Source organism: Leucoraja erinacea, chromosome 29, assembly GCF_028641065.1.
Source record: "Leucoraja erinacea ecotype New England chromosome 29, Leri_hhj_1, whole genome shotgun sequence".
Taxonomy (NCBI): Eukaryota; Metazoa; Chordata; class Chondrichthyes; order Rajiformes; family Rajidae; genus Leucoraja; species Leucoraja erinaceus.
In genome coordinates this window covers 14,099,978-14,126,110 of record NC_073405.1, presented here as the reverse complement: position 1 = coordinate 14,126,110, position 26,133 = coordinate 14,099,978, and the positions used below count along the sequence as shown (strand labels likewise).

Here is a 26,133-nt window from a genome sequence, read left to right as displayed (position 1 = left end):
CCTACCCTTGGAGGGGGGACCCCCTTCTTCCACACCCTCTCCCCACTCGGTTGCTCCACTCCCTCATCGGGTACCCCCAAGGCCAGTGATCAGTGATCGCACAGCCTCCCCCCTTTCAAAAACGCTCCAATCCAATTTAAAGCATATATATTGTATTCAAGTGTAAGTTAAAAGACTCGCTGCAGTATGCACCATATTGCACAAATTGGAGGGGGACCAACCACCTCCCCCCCCCCCCCCCCCCCCCCCCCGGCCGCTATGCTCCCTCGAGCTTGGTCTCTTGCAATTTCTCACTCCCAACTCTCACCCAATGTTGGCAGCCCTGCTGTAGAGGTTTGAATGTTCTCAAATGGTTTGATGGTACTTTATCGTCACATGTACCAAGTTACAGTGAAATTATTTTTGTGCACGCGATTCAGTACAAGTAAGTAAGCTTATTGGCCAAGTATTCACATACAAAGAATTTGCCTTGGTGCTCCGCCCACAAGTAACAACATGACATACAGTGAGTTACGAACAACTCAGAAAACACTAAACATTAATAATAATAAAACATTAATGATAAAACACCATTGATCAAGCATGTGAACCAACAAAATACCAAAACAAAGGGAGGCTACAGATTTTTGGCTGTTGAGTAGAGCAACTACTCGTATTACTGTAGATAAGTACAATCTTAGATTAAGTACAAACGTATAGGAATAGTGTACTGAGAGTGTATACAAAGAGATGCCAGGTTTTGGCGCCATTTCCCAGTTATTCCTCCTTGGAATGTGCTGATGTCATAAAAGAGCCAAAAACATGTTAACTCGATGTTGTACACCACGAGAGGCCACACAATACTGGAGTTTACTCAGCAAGTCAAGCACCAACTCTCGAGAACATGGTTAGGTGAAATTTCGTGTTGGGCGCATCTTTAAACTTATTGTGGGGGAGAAGGGGGAGCTGGAAGGGAGACACCACGGGTTGTTCGGCTCAGTGACGCAATGTAGGGCGTTGTGCCGGAGGCAGGTCTCACCCTACCCTGAATACGTATCGGAAAGGTAACATTTTGCAGAGTTTCGAAGCGAGGGAGGGAGAGTGGAAAGCTGGGCTGCTCTCATGTAGATGGGCGGAATGGCCTTGCACTTCGCTGTAACCATTCCATGATTCTGGAAAGCATCAATGTCAGAGTGCAGATTCCCCGCATTTCTGCGAGGGGGCGATGCCGGCGCTCCTCGCAATCAACAACCCGCACCGCAGCCATGGTTTTGGAAGACGAGTAGCCCCATCTTGTGGCGTGCTCTATAATGGACGGTCACCGCGACAGCTGCATGTCGCAGCTTGTGAGTGAGATGCTGCAGTAAACTAACTCCAGGTGTGCAAAGTGTGTGCATGCGTCATGATCATCTCCGCTCTCCAGGTTTCCATCGCTAGCATCCACAGACGCTGCCCGACCCGCTGAGTTCTTCCAGCACCTTTTGAGTTTTGTTTTGCTCCAGATTTCTGAAGTTCTGGTATTCTCTCACTAAACCCCTCCACGCTGTTCACTCCTTTGAAATGTAATCACGACTTTAATTATTGTGTCGAAAGGAACTGCAGATGCTGGTCATAATTAAACTAGTGAATAGACACAGAGTGTTGGATTAACTCAGCGGGTTAGGCTCCAGCTCTGTAGAAAAAGGATGGGTGGTAATAAACTGTTCCTACCTCCAGTTCCATCCCCTCTACTTCCACTGTGAAGAAGGGTCAAGACCTGAAAGGTCGCCCACCCTTTTTTTCTCCAGAGATGCTGCCTGACCCGCTTAGTTACTCCAGCACTCTGTGCCTATTCACTATTTTAATTATGACGGAGACACGAGGAACTACAGATGCTGGAATCTTGAGCAAAAGTCAAAGTACTGGAGGAACTAAGCGGGTCAGACAACATATGTGGAGGGAATAGACAGACGATGTTTCGGATCAGGGCCCTTTTTAAGACTGGGTTAGGCCGGGGGTAGTGGTGCCGGGTGTTCTGAGCGGTAGGAGTCGCTTTGTCTGTTTGGGGTTTGGATAAGTTTGCCCAGTGAACGCCACCGTGCTGGTTACATTGATGGAGCGCCGGGCGGTTCTGCCCCCGCCGTCCCCTCTTGCCTCTCAACCAACACCACTTCAAACATGAACCTCCTTTATTGGGCTTGTGGCTGGCTGCAAAGCGGTTAACATTTTCCACAATTGCAAACAAAAAAGCGTTAGGATATCCAGGGATGCCATTCTACTTGCAAGCAATTTATACTTGAGGTAACTTCACAGCTCTTAACCGCTGAAGAACAAAATGTTATAAACGAAAAATATATATGCAAGAAATTGAACCTGGTACAGACAAATGCAAATATATTTCTGCGATTGCAGACTCCAGCATTTTGTGTCTATCTTCGGTGTAAACCAGTATCTGTAGTCTGAAGAAGGGTCTCCACCCGAAACGTCACCTCGTTCCTTCTCTCTAGAGACGCTGCCTGTCCCGCTGAGTTACTCCAGCTTTTTGTTTCTATTTTCGGTTTAAACCAGCATTTGCAATTCCTTCTTACACACCTGTAGTTGCTGTTGCTACACAGAGACAGTGCCTGAGCCGCTGACTTACTCCAGCATTTTGTGACTGTTACAGTGATTGACAGTTTCCCGGGAGCGACAATCTGCTTTGCGGCGGTTGCCAGATGTGTCGCGAAACGGAGGCCCCAGTTGTCGCAAAGCGGAGGGCGGTCGGTGTTTACGGCTGCGGGATGGCAGCGTCGGTGCTGTGTCAGGCGACGGGGAGCAGGTCAGGTCAGGTGGCGCGCGCCCGCGGGCAGGGGGAGGAGGGGGAGGATTGGGGCGCGCGCCCGCGGGTAGAGAATGGGGCGCGCTCTCGCGGGTAGAGAATGGGGCGCGCTCCCGCGGGTAGAAAATGGGGCGCGCTCCCGCGGGTAGAGAATGGGGCGCGCTCCCGCGGGTAGAGAATGGAGCGCGCTCCCGCGGGGAGAGAATGGGGCGCGCTCCCGCGGGCAGGGGGAGGATTGGGGCGCGCTCCCGGGTAGAGAATGGAGCGCGCTCTCGCGGGGAGAGAATGGGGCGCGCTCCCGCGGGTAGAGAATGGAGCGCGCTCCCGCTGGTAGAGAATGGGGCGCGCTCCCGCGGGTAGAGAATGGGGCGCGTTCTCGCGGGTAGAGAATGGAGCGCGCTCCCGCGGGTAGAAAATGGGGCGCGCTCCCGCGGGGAGAGAATGGAGCGCGCGCCCGCGGGCAGGGGGAGGATTGGGGCGCGCGCCCGCGGGTAGAGAATGGAGCGCGCTCCCGCGGGTAGAGAATGGGGCGCGCTCCCGCGGGCAGGGGGGAGGTTTGGGGCGCGCTCCTGGGGGCAGGGTGGTGAGGCAGCGTGTTCCTTATGGGGTGATGGGTGGGCACATTCTCACCCGTATGGAGAGGGGTTGGGGTGGGTGAGAAGGGTGCACTCCTGTGGGTGGGTAAAAGGTGGGGTGAGCACACTGCCGGGGTGGGGAAGGGTGTGGAGGGAGTGGATGTGAGGTGCAGGCATTGAGGGTTGGCAGTGGGTGGCAATTTGCAGTGGATGTCTCTTCCTGTACATAATCTGGAAGGAACCTGGTGACTATCCTGGGGAAAGTCCTTCCTCGGACCTGCTGTATGTGGGGATATCCTGAGGTCGGACAGATACTCCAGAAATATAGACACAAAGTACTGGAGTAACCCCGCAGGACAGGCAGCATCTTTAGAGAGAAGGAATAGGTGAAGTTTTGGATCGAGACCCTTCTACAAACTCCAGAAATAAGATCTATATCAAACATTTTCACATTGTTCTCAAACCACCCCCATTCTGATTTGGTCCACAGAGTGAGTTCTGTCCTTAACCGTGATGTGAAGCAGTTTGGAAAAAAATTCTTGTTTGACCGAAATGAGGAAACCTGTTGGAATTCCGACCAGGTGAGTGGGTGGGATCCTTGACACCTTGCTTGCTGACCCCTGCAGGAGAAAGTGTGGTTTGTAGTCAATGGTGCTTTATTGACACATGTACAAACACACAGTGACATTTCTTTTTTGCATACAGTTCAGTAAAGTAATGCCATACTTAAGCAATGGGTATGGCAATACTTTACTGAATTAGCAAAGTGGAAAGAAATAGACCATGAGACTAGGTACTTGAATGAACAGGTCCTAGAGGGGTGTGGTTTAGTATGGATAGATACAATGGTCGGCATGGACACAGTGGCCGAAGGGCCTGTTTCTATGGTGTACAACTTTGTGATCCAAATAAAAGATAGCATTCATGAATAGATAACAGAAGGGCTCTCCCTCGTGTTTCTCCCCGTGCACCAATCTATCATTGAACCAAAATAGACCCAGTCACATTGTTACTGTGTGATGCTGCCGTGCACAGCCTGACAGCTGTATTTCCAACATTATTTAATGAATGTGATTTGATTCATTGACGGGACATGATGGCCCTGTGGCACCGTTGGCCAGTCAAAAGTGTCCACACTTTAGAAAATTAATTGGTGTGAAGTTTTAGTTTTTTAGCTTGAGACACAGCATGGAAACAGGCCTTTTGGCCCACCGAGTCTGCGCCAACCAGCGATCACCCACACACTAGTTCGCTCAAACATACTAGGGGCAATTTACAGAAGCCAATTAACCTACAAACCTGCACGTCTTTGGAATGTGGGAGGAAACCGGAGCACCTGGAGAAAACCGAGAGAGACTGTACAAACTCTTCACAGATATACTACCTGTAGTCAGGATCGAACCCAGGTCCCTGGCGCTGTAAGGCAGCAACTGTGGTACTGTGGTTTTGGATTTCCCAAGGCAATGACGAGCGCTGAGGAATGGTGTTTCTGATTTGCTTTCTATCACTTCTGAACCATAGTAACTTGTTCTTTAGAACCTGCTGTGCGTTTTGAAATGTGATTGCCTGTTTTTCTCTGCATTGACTGTGATCCTTCCTGCTTGTCAGGGCCCTGCCCAGTGGGTGTTGCTCGATTTCCCTCAGTCCGTGAAGGTGACTGAATTGCAGCTACAGTTCCAAGGCGGGTTCACTGGCAGAACGTGCAGGCTCCAAGGTAAACGTGATGCCGGTTAGTGGCCAGACGGCATGAACAGGAGTGCCGGAATGTATGAAACCTACCCACCTGACACAGTGATGAAAGGAACCATATCTGGGTGCTGGCCACACCAGTGTTTGATGCCCATCCCTAATTGCCTGGAGAATGGACCATTGACGACAGATTAGGACAGATGGGTCAACTACATTGTTGCAGGTTTAGAAACTGGGTAAAGACAGCAGCGTTCTTGTCCAAGGAGATGCTGAATCCGATCTGACTGTATAGAGTCGGTAGTTCCATGGATCCTTCCTGATGCCAATATTTAACTCCAGATTCATTAAATGAATTCAGCTTAAAATTTCCAGCTTCCCATGTGGGATGTGAAATGTGGTCCCAGGACCATTAGTCCAGTAATGTGTATTACTGTATATACTATATAACCCCAGCCGTTGTTTGTTTATTGTACATCATGATGTCTCTCTGCATCTCGGGTCTAAGCCGTGCCATGATGGTACTGCAAGAATAGCTGTTCATTTGGAAGATGTGAGCTGGCTAGACTCTGGGCCAGAGGAATTGGTCTTAGTTGACCGTATGTGGGCTGAAAATGCACACATCTTGCTTTTTCTAGATTTTTAGTTTTAGAGATACAGCATGGATATTGGCCCTTTGGCCCACTGAGTCCTCGCCCACTCGTTCCCACCAGTTCTATGTTATCCCATTCTCATCCACTCCCCACACACTAGGGACAATTTACAGAGGCCAATTAACCTAGAAACCCGCACGTCTTTGGGATGAAGGAGGAAACTGGAGCACTCCGACAGTCACAGGGAAAATGTGCACAGAAACTCCACACAGTCAGCTTCCGAGGTCAAGATTGAAACTGGGTCTTTGGCACTAGCTCCACCTGCTGCACCACTGTGCTACCCTCAGTAAAATGGAACTCAGCAGTTACAAATAACAGATTAATATAAGATGAATGGGGATGGGTTTTGATGGTTCGTTTAGACTTGATGGACTATTTCCCTGCTGTATCTCTGACTCTGATTATTGTGTTTTTATCTCCTTACTCATTTTCAAACCAGCAACCTGATTAAAGTTATTTATGTTGTCTTGTAGGTAGCAGAGGAGGAGCCAATTTCATGAAAATAACCAATTTCTATCCCGAAGACACCAACTGCCTACAAATATCCTACAATGTTTGACTTGGCCATGCGTGGCTTTGTGGTTTTACTAAAGCTTTGAATCGGTGTGTGAGCTGCCGGAACAGCACAGGCAGTGAGTGAGCTCACCCTCTTTCCATGCAGCCACACAGTGGGGAGCACTGTGGATCCCACTCTGGAGCAGACACGTGCAACTTCATCTTCCTCCTACCGTACCGCACCAGTGGGGAGACATCTGCCCCTCAGTCTGCAGCAGCTTCTAGTTGGGAAGGCAGGGTGTGGGTCTGAGCCCATGGTGCAGATGCCTGTCGTGAACTGAAGTTAAACCTGGAAACGTAATGCTTTAAAGGTTGTGGATTTTTAAAACGGGGAAGCAAAATTGTGCAGTGCAAATTGTGCAGTGCAACATGTGCGATTAGTAATAGAACAGTATAGCACAAGAATGGGCTCTTCAGGCCACAGTATCTGTGCCGAACATGATGCCAGGTTAAACTGATCTCATCTGCCTGTACATGATCCATATCCCTCTATTTCCTGCACTTCCACATGCCTATCTAAAAGCATCTTAAATCTCATCTCCCTCCACCCACCACCGTGGTAATGCATTGCAGGCCCCCACTGCTCTCTATGTGTTTTTAAAAAAATGTCCCGCATATTTCCATTAAACTCTCCTCCAATGACCTTATAACAATGGACATTTGGACATTTCCACCCTGGGGGGGGGAAAGGTTCTGACTAAATCTTTTACTATAAACTGTGATTAGAAGATCCAGTCTTGATTTTAACAGAAGGAACAGAGGGAGCTAGACACTGGAATTGGTAGTCTATAGCACCTTTTTACAACGCAACTTACTAAAGTACTTTAAAAGGTGGAAGTATTTTCCAAATAGAGTCACTATTGCAATGTAGGAAAGTTGGCAGTCACTTTGTTCACAGTAAGCTCACAGATAGCAAAGTGACCAAATCAATTATTTCCATTGTGTCGGCTGAAGGAAACATTTTGTCTCAAGGTACTTACCATAGAGAATCCTCTAATTTTCCAAACGGCCAAGAGGCCAGAAAGGATCTCATTTCAACTTCCCATCTGAGAGATGCAATATAAGGCTGTGGAAGCCATCAATGGATATTTTTAAGGCAGAGATAGATAGATTCTTGATTAGTACAGGCATCAGGGGGTTTATGGGGGAGAATGGGGTTGGTAGGGAGAGCTAGATCAGCCATGATTGAATGGTGGAGTAGACTTGATGGGCCAAATGACCTAATTCTGCTCCTATCACTTATGAACTTATGGCACCTCCAATGCCCTCTGTTGAACTAAATGACCAGTCTAAATTTTCCTACTGCACTATCGGTGTGACCCTATAGCCCTCTGACCAGAGGCACCAAGACATTAATACTTTGGGAGCATGGGGTGAACAAGATGGCAATATTCAGGTAACCTGTGATCAGAATGGTGTCTCTGGGGTTATACTTGTGGATCTTGGATCAAACTCAGCACCAGCGGCACAGCACGGTGGCACTGCAGTAGAGTTGCTGCCTTACAGCTCTGGAGACCTGGGTTCGATCCTGACTATGGGTGCTGTCTGTGCAGTGTTTGTACATTCTCCCCGTGACTGCATGGGTTTTCTCCGGGTGCTCAGGTTTCACCCCACACACCAAAGATGTACAGGTTTGTAGATTAATTTGGCTTTGATGAAAAAAAATCGTAACTTGGCCCGAGTGTGTGGGATAGCGCAGTGTACAGAAATCGCTGGTCCGTGCAGACTTGATGGGCCGAAGGGCCTGTTTCACTGCTGTACCTCTAAACAATAGTCATCAGCCAAGTGGTTGGATAGAGAAATGGTGGGCACTTCTGCAAAGTTGTCAAGTCAAAATATCAGGGTTGTGGGCTGGAATAATCTCATCCATTTGATTTAAGAAATGCAGCAGGCAAATTGCAGATTGGATCGTTGTCAGATTTTTGATCATTCCTGTCGAACTCCATCCCCAGCCAAGATCGGCAGGTGTAGATTTAACATGCACATAAGATAGACACAAAATGCTGGAGTAACTCAGCGGGACAGGCACCATCTCTGGAGAGAAGGAATGGGTGACATTTCGGGTCGAGACCCTTCTTCAGACATGTTGCCGACCTGAGAGCAAATTGGGAATTTTGTGGACTGCACCAGCATCTTTCTCACTCTTGTCCGCTGTGTCCAGCAGTGCTTTATAACAAATCCTTACATTTACAGATATCTTTTACACCAAATAAGTCGCCATTTTCTTCCTTAACCCGCAACTCACAGATTCTCCATCAGCGAGGAATCCATTGTTGATAAACTAAAAGTTATATTTGAAGAAAGCTCTGATTTCTTTGGGAGAATTATCCTCTATCACCTCGATGTTCTTGGTGAAAAACCGCAGGAACCCAGTGGATCTCACTCGCCAACAGCAGAACAAGGGAATGAGCAGAGACCAGCCTGAACTCGTGTTCCAGAGAGGCAGAGTGCCGGACATACATAAACAATGCCAGGAGTATGTGGCCAGTTGCACCTGGAACTCACCTTGGAGTCGTGATCAGAAAGGAACAATGAAGTTTAAAAGAAAATGGTGAATTATTAGTGTTTCAAAATAAAGCAGCAGAGTTTTATATTTTCATGCCGTGAGTATTCACATTTTATATACATTTGGAGTGGCAGGGCCCTGAAAACAGCCATAAAGTGGATTATCTAATAGCTGGAGGAAGATTCTGCCTTCTCTCATTCTGGCCACATAACTCACTTGGTGTTCAATCTGCTGGTGTGTAGTTAGCACTTTCACTTCCCATTCAGATCAACGTGCAAATTGCTTTCCAAGTCCAGACGATGTTGAAATGTAGGAAACAGCCAATGTATGTGCTCGAGCTCCCATACACAGCAGCTGCCGTGGCCCAGAGAATGCAGTATTGACACGGAGTGTCACATTGGCCAAGATCCCAGTAACAGCAATATGAACCTGACCAACCAATGGTCCTGAGGACATTTCCATTGCCTTTAAAATAATGTCATTAGATCTTTTATTTAATGGTGTTGGCTTTAATGGCCTCCTCTTGCACCTATTTTCTATGTTTCTATAAGCATGCAAGACAGCAGACAGGACATACATTTCTGCCAGTGCACACGCTCTTGGGAGGGAGGGGGGGGGGGGGGGGGGGGGATAAGATCTGTTAGATGCATTTGAGTACCTTCTTCATCCCTTTGAGACTGCCAATGTTTTATCTTTAAATCACATTTTATTGGCAGTCATATGATTCAGACCTGCAACTCTTACAGGAGGTTTCAGGGGGCAAGAGGTAGTTGTTGAGACTCACCGCGGGTCCACCACTGAGTGATGGTGAATGAGGATGGGCATCAAACGCTGGTTTACCAGGAACACCGTCATCCTAGAAATGGGGCAGAGAGGTTTTGGAACGCTTGAGAACATGGTGGGTGTTGTGGAAAATGCCTATTTTCTCTCTACATTCCCAGGTGCATACGAGTGGCCAGTCTTCAAAGCCAACCAGTGAACGGTGAGCTTCAGTGTTGAAGGAATGTATCACTGGAATAAGCGGGTGCGGCAGCATCTATGGAGCGAAGGAAATAGGCAACGTTTCGTCCCGAAACGTTGCCTATTTCCTTTGCTCCATAGATGCTGCCGCACCCGCTGAGATTCTCCAGCACTTTTGTCTACTTTTGGTTTTCCAGCATCTGCAGTTCCTTCTTGAACATTGTCACTGGAATCAGATGGGCAACAGTTCAAGGGACTCTGCAGAACGGACCCACGATGTAGAATGCAACTTCAATGTGGTACTGGTTCAGATGCGGTTTGGGGATGGGACACATCACACATGCTGTCCCAGAACGGATACCTGCTCTGCCTTACCCACTCATCCAAACCTGGTCAGTCAGGATCATATTCCTCTTGCTCGGATTTTGCCTGCACCATCTGAAACAACTTTAAAATAAATGAGTCGCCTGATCATGTGAAACCACCTATAATTCCGTGTGGAAACATAAAGGCCTCAAGGCAACTGGAGAAAACACATTTAAAAAAAATAAACTTTAATGTTTTGTTTACATGTTAGAAATTTGCAGGTATCCTTCTCACAGACCCGTGCAAAGACAGATGCTGGCCACCCTTTAACGGTACAACTGATCTGATATCCAGGAGGCATTAGTGTGATCTAGTTGGCTCTGGGCTGGTCGATTCTGATTCAAGCTGCAGTCCACGACAACCCCCATCATCTGCCCAGGCAGACGAGGGGTGCAGGTGGGCTACAGGGTGAGAGGAGGGTGGGAGGGTATTTTGTCAGTGCCACCGGGGGTATTGGCCGGTTCCCTTGTGTGCCCCGCGATCACTCTCTGTTGTTCTGCATCAGCTTCAGTACATGGTTTTCAATGACTTGTTGAACTGAAAAACAATTAGCCACGTGTAAACGATTAAGAGCGCCGCCCATGACCTCGCCCTGGTCCAACACCGCCTGAGTCCATCAATAGATCTCACGTCTCGTTAAGTCGAGCATTGTTAGGTACAGGAAGCCATTCACCTGTTGAGTCAGTGTGTGCTCCTTGTGAAGTGCTTCCATTAGACCAAATTTCCTGCTCTTTGCCCACCGCCCTGCCCTGCAAGTGTATGTGTCTCCAATGCTCATCCAGTTCCCTCTGAAACCCCCGTTCTACAGACTGCATCACAGCCCACCCCACTGCAAGCAACACTTTCCATCAAGAGTGTTTTACTGTCATATGCATTGAAAATTGAGATTCTTACTTGCTATAGCTCAACAGGTTTGTTAAAAATGTACTCAATAATAACTCAATCAATAGGATCGCCTCACATTCCGCTTGTATCTTGCCCAAAACTTTAATTTAATTTCACACCAAGTAATTAGGAATATTGCTGAGAACAGAGTGGTGGACCTGGTTTACATGGAATTTATTAAAGCTTTTGACAAGGCCGCTGCTGCCAGTGTGCCGAGTGGGGGTGGTGCAGCAACAGAGTGGGGTAGTGGGATGCTGCATGAGTGGGCAGCAATGGTGCCCAGCCCTTATCCTGGTTGTGTTGTTTCCCACTGGAACAGGCAGTGGACAGCAAGTCCCCAAAGCTACCATTCAGTTTGTTACAGACCCACTCACCTCACCCTCACACCCAAATCCCTTACCCGACAAAAAATCCCACTTTCCCACTGGCTACTCCCTGATGGTTTGGGGAGGGTACTGATGAAACTAGTAATGGGCTGCCTCATGACTTCTGTCTCATTAGCACCAGCCACACCAACAAGCCCAGGAATTTATATAATCCACAATCACCTTGCCTTAACAAATCCCATTCCCCACCCACCCTCGCCCCATGTACCAATTGAAGCTCTGATGATGACCTTCCATTACCCTCTCCATCCTTGCAGGGACACAGTACAGGATAATTGAATTGACCAACATGTTTTGCCCATCCCCCAGGACCATGCATGGGTGGTACAGTTGAGATGGTGAAGTCTGTGTACCATGACCATTTAACCTCAACCAAGGGCTGGACAAGTGGTGACTATGGACCACCTGTGGAGAGCCAGGGCTGGCACAGCGGCAGAGACCTGGGTTCGATCCTGATCACAGGTGCTGCCTGTACTTCTCACCGTGACCTGCATGGGTTTTCTACCGGTGCTCCGGTTTCCTCCCACACTCTAAAGACGTGGAGGTTTGTAGGTTAATAGGATTTGGTAAGATTGTAAATTCTCCCTAGTGAGTGTTGGATAGTGTTAGTGTGTGGGGATTGCTGGTCTGTTTCCTGGTCTAGCCCGTTTCAACACTGCATCGCTAAATTAAATTTTTTTTAAACAGCCCCCAGGAATGAGGTGAGGTATCTGAAGACTGACAAAAGGGATGTTGAGGACTTGCCTTTTTTGAATCCCAGGGCTACAGCCAAGTCCATGGGACTGTAACCAGAGTCTGCCTCCATCGTCAGATCAGCACCACTGGCTGTTGAGAGAACAAGAAAACAACAATTAAATCCAAAAGCTAAATAAACCTCAGTGGGTCAGACAGCATCTCTGGAGAATAGATGAATTTTTGGGGTTGAGACCCTTCTTCAGTATGAGAGCAGTATGAATGTTGATTTATCTAACTTCAAGTCACCCTTGCATTCTCTCTCTCTCCATCCCTCCCCCACCTAAGTCGTACTAGCTTCAGTCGTCTTTAATGTCTGTAATTGGTTTTCACCTAACCCACAGCAAATAATGGCCTATTTCCTTTCATTGTTACTTTTTTTTGCATAGTGCATTCATTTGTTCTATATCTATCTATACCACCATCTTTTGTTTCCCTTTCCCCTTTCTCAGTCTGAAGAAGGATCTTGACTCGAAACGTCCCCTATTCTTTGTCTCAAGAGACCCCGTCTGACCCGCTGAGTTACTCCAGATTTTTGTGTCTATCTTTGGTTTAAACCAGCATCCGCAGTTTCTTCCTAAACAGCTAAATAAACCTGTAGGTTTGCTACAAGGTTCCTCAGGAACCCTGCTTCCTTTGACTAGCGTGGAATGTCATGGAAATGTGACTGAATAGTGCACAAACAGAAGGCTTTTCACTGTACCTTGGTAAACGTGACATTGATAAACTAAACTAAAGGTATATTCAACAGTTTCAGGTTATGCAGAGAACTGACATGAGGAGAGATTGACCAAAGATCTTATAGCTATAAGATCTTTGAGATTGACCACTCAAAGAGCAAGTTAAAAGTGGTGAAGTTGGATTTTTTTTTCTCCCCCCATAAGGGGTACAATATAGCTGTGGAATTATTTACCAGAAAACTCTGAAGAAATGGGGAAGAGTAAAAAGAAAATTGAATTTCTGGGGTAACAAACTGTGGGGGGAGTTCAGCATTTTTCTTGTGCTTAGCTTTTTCTTCAGAGATGCCGCCTGACCCGCTGAGTTACTCCAGCGCTATGTGTCTATCTCCAATCATTCAGACTTACCCAGTAGAGCTTCCACACAGCGTACGTGATTCCCATGCACTGCATACAGCAGTGGAGTGCCACCATTCTGCGGGAGAGAATGGCTTGTGTTTGAAAAAGCTTATATGTCCCTTTGAGAATCGCAAGGCATTTACCAGTCAGGAAGCACCTTTGTGGCATTGTGGCAAATGTATTTGTTCAGGAGATGTGTACATTACTGGCAGCTCTAATTCTACATTCTAATCTCAAATTAGCACAGGCATTTCCATCTCCAATGATCACAAGGCAGAATGTGAGAAAGATCCAATGAACAGTCTGTGACACTGATACAACTAGGAGCCAGGGTACTGGGAGAACTCTCCTGCCCTTCAGAACAACAGCGTGAGACGTTATAAGGAGCAAAGATAGATCTTTGATAGGAGGCCCTGGCTTGGGATACTTTGTAACTTTGTCGGTGCCATTTATGTGACGACTCTGCATACCTCGGGTTTGCAAAACTAAGAATTTGACGGTGACTCGTAACAGAATGATTTCATTCACATCCAGCTGACTGCAGACATCTCATTCGGCCAACCTTCCCTCAACCTTCTCAATCTGAGCACATGTATTAAGTGGCATATCAATTTAGGACCAGCTTGGTGCAGCAGAATCTGGAGACATGATAGTTGTCTCAAGGGAGAAGTTGTTACAATCATGGCCTAATAGGCAGTATTTAAACAGAGGTCAGATAAATAAATCAGGCGAGAGGAACTGTAAGTTACACAAAAAAGCTGGAGAAACTCAGCGGGTGTAGCAGCATCTATGGAGCGAAGGAAATAGGCAACGTTTCGGGCCGAAACCCTTCTTCAGACTGATCGGAGGCGGGGGTGGGCGGGGACAAGAAAGGAAAAAGGAGGAGGAGCCCGAAGGCTGGGGGATGGGAGGAGACAGCAGGGGGGCTGAGGAAGGGGAGGAGACAGCAAGGACTAACAAAATTGGGAGAATTCGATGTTCATGCCCCCAGGATGCAGACTCCCCAAACGGAATATGAGGTGCTGTTCCTCCAATTTCCGGTGCTGCTCGCTGTGGCCATGGAGGAGACCCAGGACAGAGAGGTCGGAGACGGAGTCTGAGGGGGTGTTGAAGTCCTGAGCCACCGGGAGGTCAGCTTGGTTATTGCGGACCGAGCGGAGGTGTTCGGCGAAACGATCGCCCAACCTCCGCTTGGTCTCACCGATATAGATCTGCTGACACCTAGAGCAGCGGACGCAATAGATGAGGTTGGAAGAGATGCAGGTAAACCTCTGTCGCACCTGGAACGATTGCTTGGGTCCTTGAACGGAGTCAAGGGGGGAGGTAAAGGGACAAGTGTTGCATCTCTTGCGGTTGCAAGGGAAAGTGCCCGGGGAGGGGGTGGTACGAGAGGGAAGGGAAGAATTGACAAGGGAGTTATGGAGGGAGCGGTCTTTGCGGAAGGCAGATATGGGGGGAGATGGGAAGATGTGGCGAGTGGTGGGGTCACGTTGGAGGTGGCGAAACTGACGGAGGATTACTTTTTGTATGTGACGGCTGGTGGGGTGAAAGGTGAGGACTAGGGGGACTCGGCCCTTGTTGCGAGTGGGGGGATGGGGAGAGAGAGCAGTGTTGCGGGGTATGGAAGAGACCCTGGTGCGAGCCTCATTTATGGTGGAGGAGGGGAACCCCCGTTCCCTGAATAATGAGGACATTTCAGATGTCCTGGTGTGGAACGCCTCATCCGTGGAGCAGATGCGGCGTAGACGGAGGAATTGGGAGTAGGGGATGGAGTCCTTACAGGAAGCAGGGTGGGAAGAAGTGTAGTCCAGATAGCCATGGGAGTCAGTGGGTTTATAGTGTATGTCGGTTAGAAGTCTATCACCTGCAATGGAGATAGTGAGGTCAAGGAATGGTAGGGAAGTGTCGGAAATGGTCCAGGTGTATTTGAGTGCCGGATGGAAGTTAGTGGTGAAGTGGATGAAGTCAGTCAGTTGTGTGCGGGTGCAGGAGGTGGCACCAAAGCAGTCATCGATGTAGCGGAGGTAGAGGTCGGGGATGGGGCCCTGGTATGTGTTGAACAAGGATTGCTAGACGTAACCTACAAATAGGCAGGCATAGCTGGGGCCCATGCATGTAGACCGCTCCCTCCATAACTCCCTTGTCAATTCTTCCCGTCCCTCTCGTACCACCCCCTCCCCGGGCACTTTCCCTTGCAACCGCAAGAGATGCAACACTTGTCCCTTTACCTCCCCCCTCGACTCCGTTCAAGGACCCAAGCAATCGTTCCAGGTGCGACAGAGGTTTACTTGCATCTCTTCCAACCTCATCTATTGCGTCCGCTGCTCTAGATGTCAGCAGATCTATATCGGTGAGACCAAGCGGAGGTTGGGCGATCGTTTCGCCGAACACCTCCGCTCGGTCCGCAATAACCAAGCTGACCTCCCGGTGGCTCAGCACTTCAACACCCCCCTCCCACTCCGTCTCCGACCTCTCTGTCCTGGGTCTCCTCCATGGCCACAGCGAGCAGCACCGGAAATTGGAGGAACAGCACCTCATATTCCGTTTGGGGAGTCTGCATCCTGGGGGCATGAACATCGAATTCTCCCAATTTTGTTAGTCCTTGCTGTCTCCTCCCCTTCCTCAGTCCCCCTGCTGTCTCCTCCCATCCCCCAGCCTTCGGGCTCCTCCTCCTTTTTCCTTTCTTGTCCCCGCCCACCCCCGCCCCCGATCAGTCTGAAGAAGGGTTTCGGCCCGAAACGTTGCCTATTTCCTTCGCTCCATAGATGCTGCTGCACCCGCTGAGTTTCTCCAGCTTTTTTGTATAACCTTCGATTCTCCAGCATCTGCAGTTCCTTCTTAAACACGAGAGGAACTGTAAGCTGGGCTGGTAGGGAACGGTACATGAGGGGTGAAGGATGGGGCCGAATGGCCTGATTGCTGTGTATTCCAAGCACGACACCTGACCACATCTGTACACAGGTGCATGGTGATCACCCTATCTGAGTAACAGTGAATTAGGTCATGAACTCACAGATCCAGAGTTAATATTCCACTCCTACTCTATGGAGTTGGGACTGTTTTTACAAGACAAGACACTGCGGTTCCCGGAGGTTGCAGGTGGTTGCCGGAGGTTGCAGGTAGTGGTAGCAGGTAAGGAGACTGACAAAAACCTCCGGGAACCGCACGGAAACCTTGGGTGGGGCGCAAAGTCTCCAGAGGTTTCCGTTCAAGTTTCCTAAGTGGGACAGGGGCATTTCCACTGTACAAAACCCATAGGACAAATAAGAACCGAGATGTGGGGAGATGGGCTCCACAGTGTGACCCGCTCAGCTCTGCCCCGGCACAAGAGCAAGGGGTACATGGCGGCTGACCTGCTGGAGCTTCACCCTACCCAGTCGTAGATGTTGACGTCCACTCCGTGCTCAAGGAACAGCAGGACGATGTCTGTGTATCCCTGGATGCTGGCCAGAGACAGCGTGCTCTCCCGCTCCTTCGCCAGGATACATGGGTCAGCTCCCTGCAACGACAAGGGGTGGAATCACAGCTTCCCTAACGCTGCCCATCACCCTCTCTCCCCCCCCCCCCCCCCCCCCCCCCCCCCCCCCCCCCCCCCCCCCCCCCCCCCCTGCTAGTCTGCTAGTCTGTGTCTGAATGGGTTCCGACGCAAAACATCGCCCATTCTAAAGGTACGTTCTTTTATTCTGAGCCTCTGGTCCTAGACTCTCACACTAGTCAAAACCACATCCCCACATCCACTCTATGCAGGCCAAGTGGGAATGCTTTGACACCGAGCAACCAGTTAATCAAACATATGATGATTTGGCATTGTTTCCTGGTGGATTTTTCTGCAGTAATTACTTGTGCTGGGTTTATGATGCACTTTTGCGCGGCATTGGATCACTGAGCAGCCGCGCTGCTCATCACCACGATAGGAACAGTGGCTCCAGTAAGAGCGGGGGACTACACATAAATAACAGCTGGTGCACAGATGTTAAGGCTATTGATGACCACTGCTCTCCGGACCTGGAATATTTATCCATAAAATGTCGCCCCTTCTATATGCCAAGAGAATTCACGGTTGTCATAATCACAGCTGTATATATACCGCCAGATGCCAATACCACCACTGCTTTGGACTATCTGCTTACTGCCATTAGCAAAAACTGTTGGGCAAATGAACACCCATCCTGATGGGATCTTTATAATAGCAGGAGATTTCAACCAAGCGAGACTAAAGACTGTCCTCCCTAAATTCTATCAACATGTGCAATGCCCCACAAGCGGTAAAAACATACTGGACGATGTCTATAGCAACATCAAACCGGGGTACAAAGCACCACTTCTCCCCCATCTGGCCATCTCCCCCATCAAAGCATCACTTCTCCCTCACCTAGGTACAATGAGACTCTTCTGCATTGGTGGAGGCAGGGAACTGCAGATGCTGGTTAATACACAGAAGGACACAAAGTGATGGAGAAACTCAGCAGGTCAGGCAGCACCTTTGGGTAGGAGTCCGTGATGTCCAGAAATGCTGCCTGACCTGCTCAGTTACTCCAGCACTTGTGCCCTTTTTGACAGAACTGTCTTTCCACACAGTTAATGGCAAGGGCTAAGAATAGTCCTGGATCAGGGCAGGGCCGATTCCAATGAAGCGGACTCGGCTGAGTTTGTCCATGCGTGGGTGAAGTTGCCTAGTGTGAGCAGTGCAAGCCCCGCTGCTGTTCCACGGTCACTCAGGGGCGGAAATCGTTGTAAAACCACGCGCACGCACGAGGCTTCGGAGGCTTTGGCTGTGGGCCCTGTTGACGGTAACATTGGGTGCTGACCTGTTTGGTGACCAACTCCGAACTCCAGCAACAGCAGCATTGTCCACCCGTATCGTGGGGCTTGAATCGGCCTGCTCGCGGGGCCTTTCATCGCCCAGCGCGGCTTAAAATCGGCCGGCGGGGCTTCAACATCTGGACGCAGCGGATTGATTTGAAGCCACACCAGGCGATGAAAGGCCCCGCCAACGGGCCAATTCAGCCCTTAGAAAGCGTCTGATACCCGCTGGATCTTTCAAAAGCTACAATGGATCACAATGTGATAAATAGCACTTAAACAAATAAAACTGGTGCAAAAAAAGAAGAACCAACCTTGGAGGGGGGAAAGAGAGATGGGAAAAACATACTAAGTAACGTGAGTGATCATGAATGAGGGACTGACCTGATCCATTTAAATCCGATACCCGTTTAAATCTTTCCCATCCACCAATACATCAAATGGTAATACTTGAAGGTCAAAACACAATTGGTGACACATCGTGTTAATACGATGTTAATAGAGACAATTAACAAGCGCTTAACAGTGACACCCCAACTGTCTCGCGAAAGCAGAGATTTTAAGTTTTGTCTGAAGCTTTGTCTAATAGTAATTAGTCTGAAGAAGGGTCTCGACCCCAAAAGATTGCCTATTTCCTTTACTCCATAGATGCTGCCTCTCCCGCTGAGTTTCTCCAGCATTGTTGTCTACCTTCAGAGATTTTAATAGTTTTTTTCGCCAAATTTCAAAATCCGGATTACAACACATGGGGGGGACGGGACTGTCCCCCATCTCCCAAAACACAGGAGGGACGTACCCCTCCCCATCTGCCCATACATGTTCTCACCGTCTCCAGCAGAAACCTCACCACGGCGATCTCTCCGAACGCTGCCGCCCACATCAGTGGTGTGAACCCCTGCTCGTCCGGCACATTCAGGAGCATATCCCCTGAAAGACAGAGAGATCTCTAGTTTGCAGCAGCATTTTACAAGACTTTATACATACAGCCAGCCCATAGAGTCCGCATCAGCCAGCGATCACCCCCATGCACTAACAGTATCCTACACACTGGGGACAATTTACAATTTTACAGAAGCCAATTGACCTACAAACCTGTACATCTTTGGAGTGTGGGAGCAAACTGGAGCACGCAGTCACAGGGAGAACGTACAAGCTCTGTGTAGTCAGCACCCAAAGTGAGGATCAATCTCGGGTCTCTGGCGCTGGAAGCAACTCTACTGCTGTGCCACTGTGCCTCCATTGCCAAACACCGCTAACCACTACTTACTAGTGCCAGGCTCAGCCCATCTGAGGAGACCTCACAGGTGAAGACAACTGTAACGCTGGTCAATGAGATCGCTCTATGATGTCATCGTAGTGGGAGTGAGAGGAAGAAACAAGTAGCGAATGGCCACAGTCCCAGACCATCCTGTCACTCTGACCCTTCCTACTATTCAACTGGACAGGTTGAAGTCCAATTTACTCTGTAAGGAGATGCTGCTTGTCCCGCTGAGTTGTTCCAGAATGTTGTGTCTCTCCCCAACTAATAGTCTTCCCCATCAGAAATGCAGCACTATAAGTGATGAATGTCTCACTTAATACTATAGCATGGAAACCATATAACCATATAACAATTACAGCACGGAAACAGGCCATCTCGGCCCTTCTAGTCCGTGCCGGACACTTACTCTCACCTAGTCCCATCTACCTGCACTCAGACAATAACCCTCCATTCCTTTCCCGTCCATACACTTATCCAATTTATTTTTGATAAAATCGAACCCGTCTCCACCACTTCCACGGGAAGCTCATTCCACACCGCTACCACTCTCTGAGCAAAGAAGTTCCCCATCATGTTACCCCTAAACTTCTGTCCCTTAATTCTCGAATCATGTCCTCTAGTTTGAATCTTCCCTACTCTCAATGGAAAAAGATTAGCCACGTCAACTCTGTCCACACAAACAGGCCATTTGGCCCGAGTAATCCTTCTGCCTTAACCCCATGCTCCAGCACTTGTGCCAGAGCCCTCTATAGCTAAGCGATTCAAGTGCTTATCTTGACTCTTCTCTAAGGTTTGTTCTTGGTGTCACCCTGGCACTCTTAGATTATGAATTGTGCCACAAGTTGGTAGATCTATCTCACTCAGTTCTTCAAGATCCCCAAACTTTAATCTCTCGTCCCTGCGAACAGCAAGTCCAGAGATCAAGTGAAGTCAAAGACCATCCCCTGATTCACAGGAAACAGATCTTGGACAAAATTCAGGCAGGAGACCATTCATCCCTTCAAGCCTATTCTACCGTTCACTAAGATTGCGACTGATCATCAGGAACCAGGGTCACTGTCTCAAGATAAAGCCAGATGGTTTAGGACCGAGGTCATGAGATGCTCCTTCACCCAGAGAGTGGTGATTCCAAGGATGTTGCAGGAATGAAGGCCTGAGCTATAGGAAGAGGTTGGGCAGGCTAGGACTTTATTCCTTGGAGTCCAGGAGGATGAGGGGTGATTTTATCGAGGTGTATAAAATCATGAAGGGAACAGCGAAGGTGTATGCACAATCCTTTACCCAGAGTAGGTGAATCAAGATCCAGAGGACACAGGTTTAAGGTGAGAAGGAATATTGGAGCATTTATAGACAATGGGTGCAGGAGCAGGCTATTTGGCCCTTTGAACCAGCACCGCCATTCAATGTGATCATGGCTGATCATCCCCACTCAGTACCCCGTTCCTGCCTTCTCCCATATCCCCTGACTCCGCTATTTTTAAGAGCCCTATCTAGCTCTCTCTTGAAAGCATCCAGAGAACCTGCCTCCACCGCCCTCTGAGGCAGAGAATACCACAGACTCATCACTCTCTGTGAGAAAAAATGTTTCCTCGTCTCCGTTCTAAATGGCTTACTCCTTATTCTTATTTAGGGCAACTTTTTTGCTCAGAGGGTAGTGGGTATCTGGAACGAGCTACCAGAGGAGGTAGTTGAGGCAGGTACTACAACAACATTTAAAAGACATTTGGACAGGTAAATGGATAGGAAAGGGATATGGGCCAAATGTCGGTATGTGGAACTAGCTAAGATGGTGTATGACTCTATGACAGCTTCCTATGGAAGCCTTAGGTACAGTTCAGTAAGTTGCAGCAGCAACACCACAGGGCCATGCTCATTGCAAGTGTGTGGGGAGAGGTGAGATCACCCCGGCAGACGGGCTCAGCGACCCACCGTTACTCACCTGGCTGAAGGCACGATGTGAGCTGGCACAGATCTCCCTGGGCAGCCAGCTGATGAACCGACAGAGCTGTGAAGGAGAGAACACAGTCACGAAGCAGGTCTCAGTCTCACTCCCCCTGTGTTTGCAAATGAATTCCCTGATCCCAGTCTGATCCCCACCTTGTTTGACGCAGAGCAGGTGACTGGCTACTCACACCTTTCCATCACCGATAGAAGGCCTAACACCACATTCCCATCTTCCCCACGGCCGGAGTCCCGAGCCCGTGTCGTCAGTAGGTGGTGTCAAACCGAGCCGCAGGGCCATGCACAGAGAGAGCTTTAGTTACCAAGGCAGTGTTCGGTCAGTGAGTTTGATCTCTATGTTGTGTACAATAAGACCTTTAGTGACCAGGGCGGTGCCGGTTAGTGTGTTTGAGTGCTGGGTCATGTACAGTAAGGCCTCTAATGACCAGAGCAGTGTTTCTGAGCTGTGGCATCATGTGATGAACCCTGGGCTTGTGTGCAGCAGGCATTCCACCGATGGTCAGAACCCTGCACCATGCCCAGGGCTGTAACCTTCAGGCCACGTGTGGCAGGCTTTGTGCTGGGCCCAGGGTTTGTGTACAACAAGCCCTACGCTCAATGCTGTGTATGCATATCAGGGGGCCTGGGCCATCAGCTGGAATGCACATGGGCCTGAAGTGAAAGATCTCTGTCTAGGTGCAGGGCATTTCTGAGCTCTAGCGTTCTGGGCTCTGGCATTCCTAGATTCCCAGCCTCACGTTCCTGACATTCCCAGGCCAAGGCAATCCCAGCCCAGGCGTACCTGGCCCCGGCGATCCCACGCGCACCGTTCCCAGGCCCACCGTTCCCGGATACTCACTGTCAAGGTTTGCCGGGATGGATGAGAGCTCGTTGCCCCTCTGCCGGTTGGTGAGCGTGGTGGCGTACTTCTGCGCGGCACCGGATTTCTCCACGGGTGAGGACAGCGGAGCGTCGGGACCATCTGGCGACAGAGCAGAGATGGGCGAGTTAGGGCAGGGCCATGAGCTCGGGACGGGAGGGGAGGGGTCAGCACTATGCCACCACCCAGTCCCCGTGCAGCTTGGACTGAAGGCTCTGGAGTTGTGAGTGGTCATGCTGTTGGCACCCACCTCCCCATGCAGCAGCATCTGCTGCTCCATTGCAGCAGGCATCACAGTTGGCCCGTCCATCCCCGCCGCAACTCTGGGCAAAGGCAGCCTCTGGGCAAAGACTGATCACTGACCCCGACTATTGACTGACCAACTGACTACTGAATGACCACTGACTGACAACCCAATGGTATGAAGATTTAATTCTCTAATATCAGGTAATGAGCAATCCCCCTATCCCAATTCTTCCCCCACCCCGCACCCCCAAACCTCATCCTCCTTCCCCTGTACCCCACCTGGATTCACAGTTATTCTCCCTCCCCCTCCCCTTTCTTACCATCTACTTCCCTTCCTCTGGCTTCACAATTCACACTGTTCAATCCTCATCTCAAACCTTTTGGCTTTTCATCTCTGGCCTTTATCCAACCATCTGCCTGTCAACCCCCCCCCCCCCCCCCCCCCCCCCCCCCTCACCTGCATCCGCCTTCCACTCGCCAGGCTTAGTCCTGCTTCTCTCTTCCAGCTTCCCCCCTCCCTCCTCTCTACACAATCAGTCTGAAGAAGGGTGCTGACCTGAAACATCACTTATACATGTTCTCCAGAGATGCTGCCTGACCCAATGAGTCATTACAACACTTTGTGTTTTTTGTTAAAGCAGTCTCTGCGCTTCCTTGTTTTTACATGGACTGCAATATCGAGATGTGTAAGGGCGTCTCCTGAACTTCCCATTCCCAGAGTAGGGTTCCCAGCCTGCTTAGACTCTCTGGATGTTGGAATCAGCACCATTGGTCCTGTTACCCACACTCTGACCCTGGAGATCATTCCCACGGCCCCAAGATACCTCGCTCAGATATCTCCTCTGATGTATCATTCCCCAGGAAAGGAGCCTCTCCCAGGTCAGAAGAGAGGGCTTTGGGCTCCAGGCTGCGTGTTTTGATCTGCTCTGCATTTTCGTTGACCTGGATGAAGTTGCCCGGGGCAGCCACCGCTCGAGACTCCTTCTTGGCAGGGTGTGTCGAGGAGGCTCTCTTGCTGTGACGGCGATCACCATTCCTGCCCAATGCTGTCTGTTCCTTCCTGGGACCACTTCCCACGGTCCCTGGACTCCTCTCCCCACTTAGGGGCAACCTGCCTTCCTCTTCATCCATGGCACAGAATTTCCCCTGAAATGGAACAAGAATATATCTTAAGAATTGTTCCTAATACATGTCTGTATCCAGCCAGCATTTGAATTGAATTGAAAGATACAGTATGAAAACAGGCCCTTCAACCCATTGAGTCCACACCGACCCTCGATAACCCAATCACACTAGTTCTATGCTATCCCACTTTCACATCTACTCCCTCCAAAGTAGTAGCAATTTACCGTGGCCAATTAACCTACAAACCCGCAAGTCCATGCTGACCAAGATGTCTGAGTTACCTCCATATACCTACGTTTGGCCAATATCCCTCTAAACTCCATACAGACAGCACCCATAGTCAGGATGAAACCGGGGTCTTTGGAGCTATAAGGCAGAAACTCTACTGCTGCGCCACCATGCCGCCCTACGTTTCTGTCATCTGCAAAGTAAGGGTTGGCCATTGAGATGGAAATCATTTTATTCACCCAGAGACAAGGAGTCTTTTGAATTTTCCAAACGAGAGGCTGAGGAGCAGCATTACAGGCACACAAACACAGTCGTACACAAAACATAAATTATATATCAATTACACATAAATTGTGCCAAACAGTAAAATGATAAAGACCACTGTGCATAACACAATCAGAAATCAAGGCTTTGGTAGTGGAAGAGGTGATCCATAGAGGAACAGTCTAAATAATGGTCCTAACCTGAAATGTCACCTCTCAACATTCTCCAGAGATGCTATCTGACCCATTGACTTACTCGAGCACTTTATGGCTTTTTAAGATGAGCCCTGGTGTTCTGTTGCCAAGGTAGGATTAGGGTTCTGCAGATCAGTTCAAGAACCTGATGGTTGTGGGAAAGTAATTGTTCCTGAACCTGGTGGTGTGGGACCTCGGCATCACGATAGCAGTGAAAAGAGGGCATGAGTCTGATGGTGGGGATCCTTGATGATAGATGCCGCCTTCTTAGGACACCTCCACATGTAGATGCTTTCGATGGTGGCGAGGTCTGTGTCTGTGATGGACTTTGCTGAACCCAGCACTCTCTGCAGCATCTTGCGTTCCCCTATGTTGGAAGGTGAGGGTATGGAGCAGAGAGGGAGGTGTGAGGGGCGGGGTGATGAGAGGGAGGGAGGGGGGTAGGGGTGATGGTGGAGGTAGGAGGGATTTAAACCCACAGTTTAAATTACTGAGACACAAAATGCTGGAGTAACTCAGCGGGACAGGCAGCATCTCTGGAGAGAAAGAATGGGTGACGTTTCGGGTCGAGACCCTTCTTTAAATTACTCACATCTTTCATAGAAACATAGAAAATAGGTGCAGGAGTAGGCCATTCGGCCCTTCGGCCATGATTCAATATGATCATGGCTGATCATCCAACTCAGTATCCCATCCCTGCCTTCTCTCCATACCCACTGATCCCTTTAGCCACAAGGGCCACATCTAACTCCCTCTTAAATATAGCCAATGAACTGGCCTCAACTACCTTCTGTGGCAGAGAATTCCACAGATTCACCACTCTCTGTGTAAAAAATGTTTTTCTCATCTCGGTCCAAAAAGGCTTCCCTCTTATCGTTAAACAGGTACTTCGAGGTACATACAGTTCTTGAAATGTCATAATCGTTTGCTCTGCTCTAATCGTTGCCTCTATGTCTGACAAACCTGCCAAGGCCTAATCACCACATTTCAAAAGCTGCAAAATGTGGAAATCGTGGGCAGAATGATCCTGATGTAAATATGTCACATTCATAACTGTGTTGAAATTATTTAAAATCAGCTGCAGCTACAAAATCTACAATCCATCTCTGGTCAAAAGCTGTCATAGTAACACCGCACATTTAAAATGTATTTAGCCTTCGCAACACTGCTCCAGTTTCAGTGCTTTCAATATATATTTTCAAGTGCATGCACCATACCTGTAACGTAAAGGGGCGTTTGCAATCAGTTTCACAAGGTTCAGCTCGCTCGCGTCTTCACAGTAAACACTTCCCCTTCCAAAAGTGAAAGTAAGTGGGGGTATATCCCACAATACAGATGAGCAAATATAATGCATGTATTTTGTTGCAATATTTATGATTTGTACAACTTGTGATTTCTTTCACAAATGCAGGGAACGTGCCTGCAGCCGCCGGACATCCCCGGGGGCCCCGTCTACCCACCGGCCCAGGATCCGGAGCATGAATGGCAGTCGCCGGTGCCAATCGGCGTCAGTTTTGCACGCAGCAGCCAATCGATACAAACGGGAGGCGGGATTTAGTGGAAAAGTCAAATGCAAAGATACTGGAGGTTCAGATGTATTTTCTCTCTGAAGCTTTTAAAGGACGTTTACCGACGGCGGACTTTGTTGGCACATCAGCTGGAGAGTGCCTGCGAGCAGCCGCGAGGATCCAGGCCCGGGACCACCGCCTGTCAATCAGACGATGCCACCACCAACCACCACCAAAGGCTCCTCTAGTATCTTTGGTAGGAGGAGTAGGAGCGACAGTGCAAGGAGCCAGTAGGAAGGGTAAAGGGGTGGTCATTATCGCCGAGAGACAGGACAAGCAGCCAATAGAAATGGAAAGAGGCGAGATCGTCTCCGAGTTACAGCGCAGGCAGCCAGTAGATGGAAAGGGACGGACAGCGCTTCTGAGTGACGGTGCAATTAGTTAGTAGGAAGGGGTGGGGATCTTCTCCAAGTGACGGTTGAATTAGCCAGTGCGAAAGCTCCGCTATAGGATCTTTGGCGTGAAGG

General features: G+C 49.2%; 2 protein-coding genes across 2 annotated transcripts; one reads left to right on the top strand and one right to left on the bottom strand.

The window, feature by feature from the left end:
* The first annotated feature begins 2,657 nt into the window (after positions 1–2,657).
* On the top strand, positions 2,658–8,842 carry nr2c2ap (nuclear receptor 2C2-associated protein). The gene is made up of 5 exons (XM_055658677.1): positions 2,658–2,776; positions 3,842–3,932; positions 4,960–5,065; positions 6,164–6,232; positions 8,492–8,842. The coding sequence occupies exons 1-5, from the start codon at positions 2,673–2,675 to the stop codon at positions 8,668–8,670; spliced, it is 549 nt and encodes a 182-aa protein (XP_055514652.1). The 5' UTR covers positions 2,658–2,672; the 3' UTR covers positions 8,671–8,842.
* Positions 8,843–10,248: 1,406 nt separating this feature from the next.
* rfxank (regulatory factor X-associated ankyrin-containing protein) lies at positions 10,249–25,837 on the bottom strand. Its single transcript, XM_055658676.1, has 9 exons — positions 25,316–25,837; positions 23,112–23,433; positions 22,021–22,143; positions 21,160–21,225; positions 18,786–18,886; positions 16,530–16,655; positions 13,166–13,232; positions 12,093–12,173; positions 10,249–10,614 (listed from the first exon to the last, which is right to left on the bottom strand). The coding sequence occupies exons 2-9, from the start codon at positions 23,416–23,418 to the stop codon at positions 10,559–10,561; spliced, it is 927 nt and encodes a 308-aa protein (XP_055514651.1). The 5' UTR covers positions 23,419–23,433; positions 25,316–25,837; the 3' UTR covers positions 10,249–10,558.
* Positions 25,838–26,133: the final 296 nt, after the last annotated feature.

Bases quoted from the DNA above. Each gene is read 5' to 3' on its own strand.
- nr2c2ap (XM_055658677.1), top strand. From the start codon at position 2,673: ATGTGTCGCGAAACGGAGGCCCCAGTTGTCGCAAAGCGGAGGGCGGTC. The intron at 3,933-4,959 runs GTGAGTGGGTGG...CCTGCTTGTCAG, and splicing joins CCTGTTGGAATTCCGACCAG to GGCCCTGCCCAGTGGGTGTT. The intron at 5,066-6,163 runs GTAAACGTGATG...GTTGTCTTGTAG, and splicing joins CAGAACGTGCAGGCTCCAAG to GTAGCAGAGGAGGAGCCAAT.
- rfxank (XM_055658676.1), bottom strand. From the start codon at position 23,418: ATGGATGAAGAGGAAGGCAGGTTGCCCCTAAGTGGGGAGAGGAGTCCA. The intron at 22,144-23,111 runs GTATCTTGGGGC...CTCTGTCGCCAG, and splicing joins AGAGGAGATATCTGAGCGAG to ATGGTCCCGACGCTCCGCTG. The intron at 13,233-16,529 runs GTAGGGTGAAGC...TCTCTCCCGCAG, and splicing joins ACGTCAACATCTACGACTGG to AATGGTGGCACTCCACTGCT.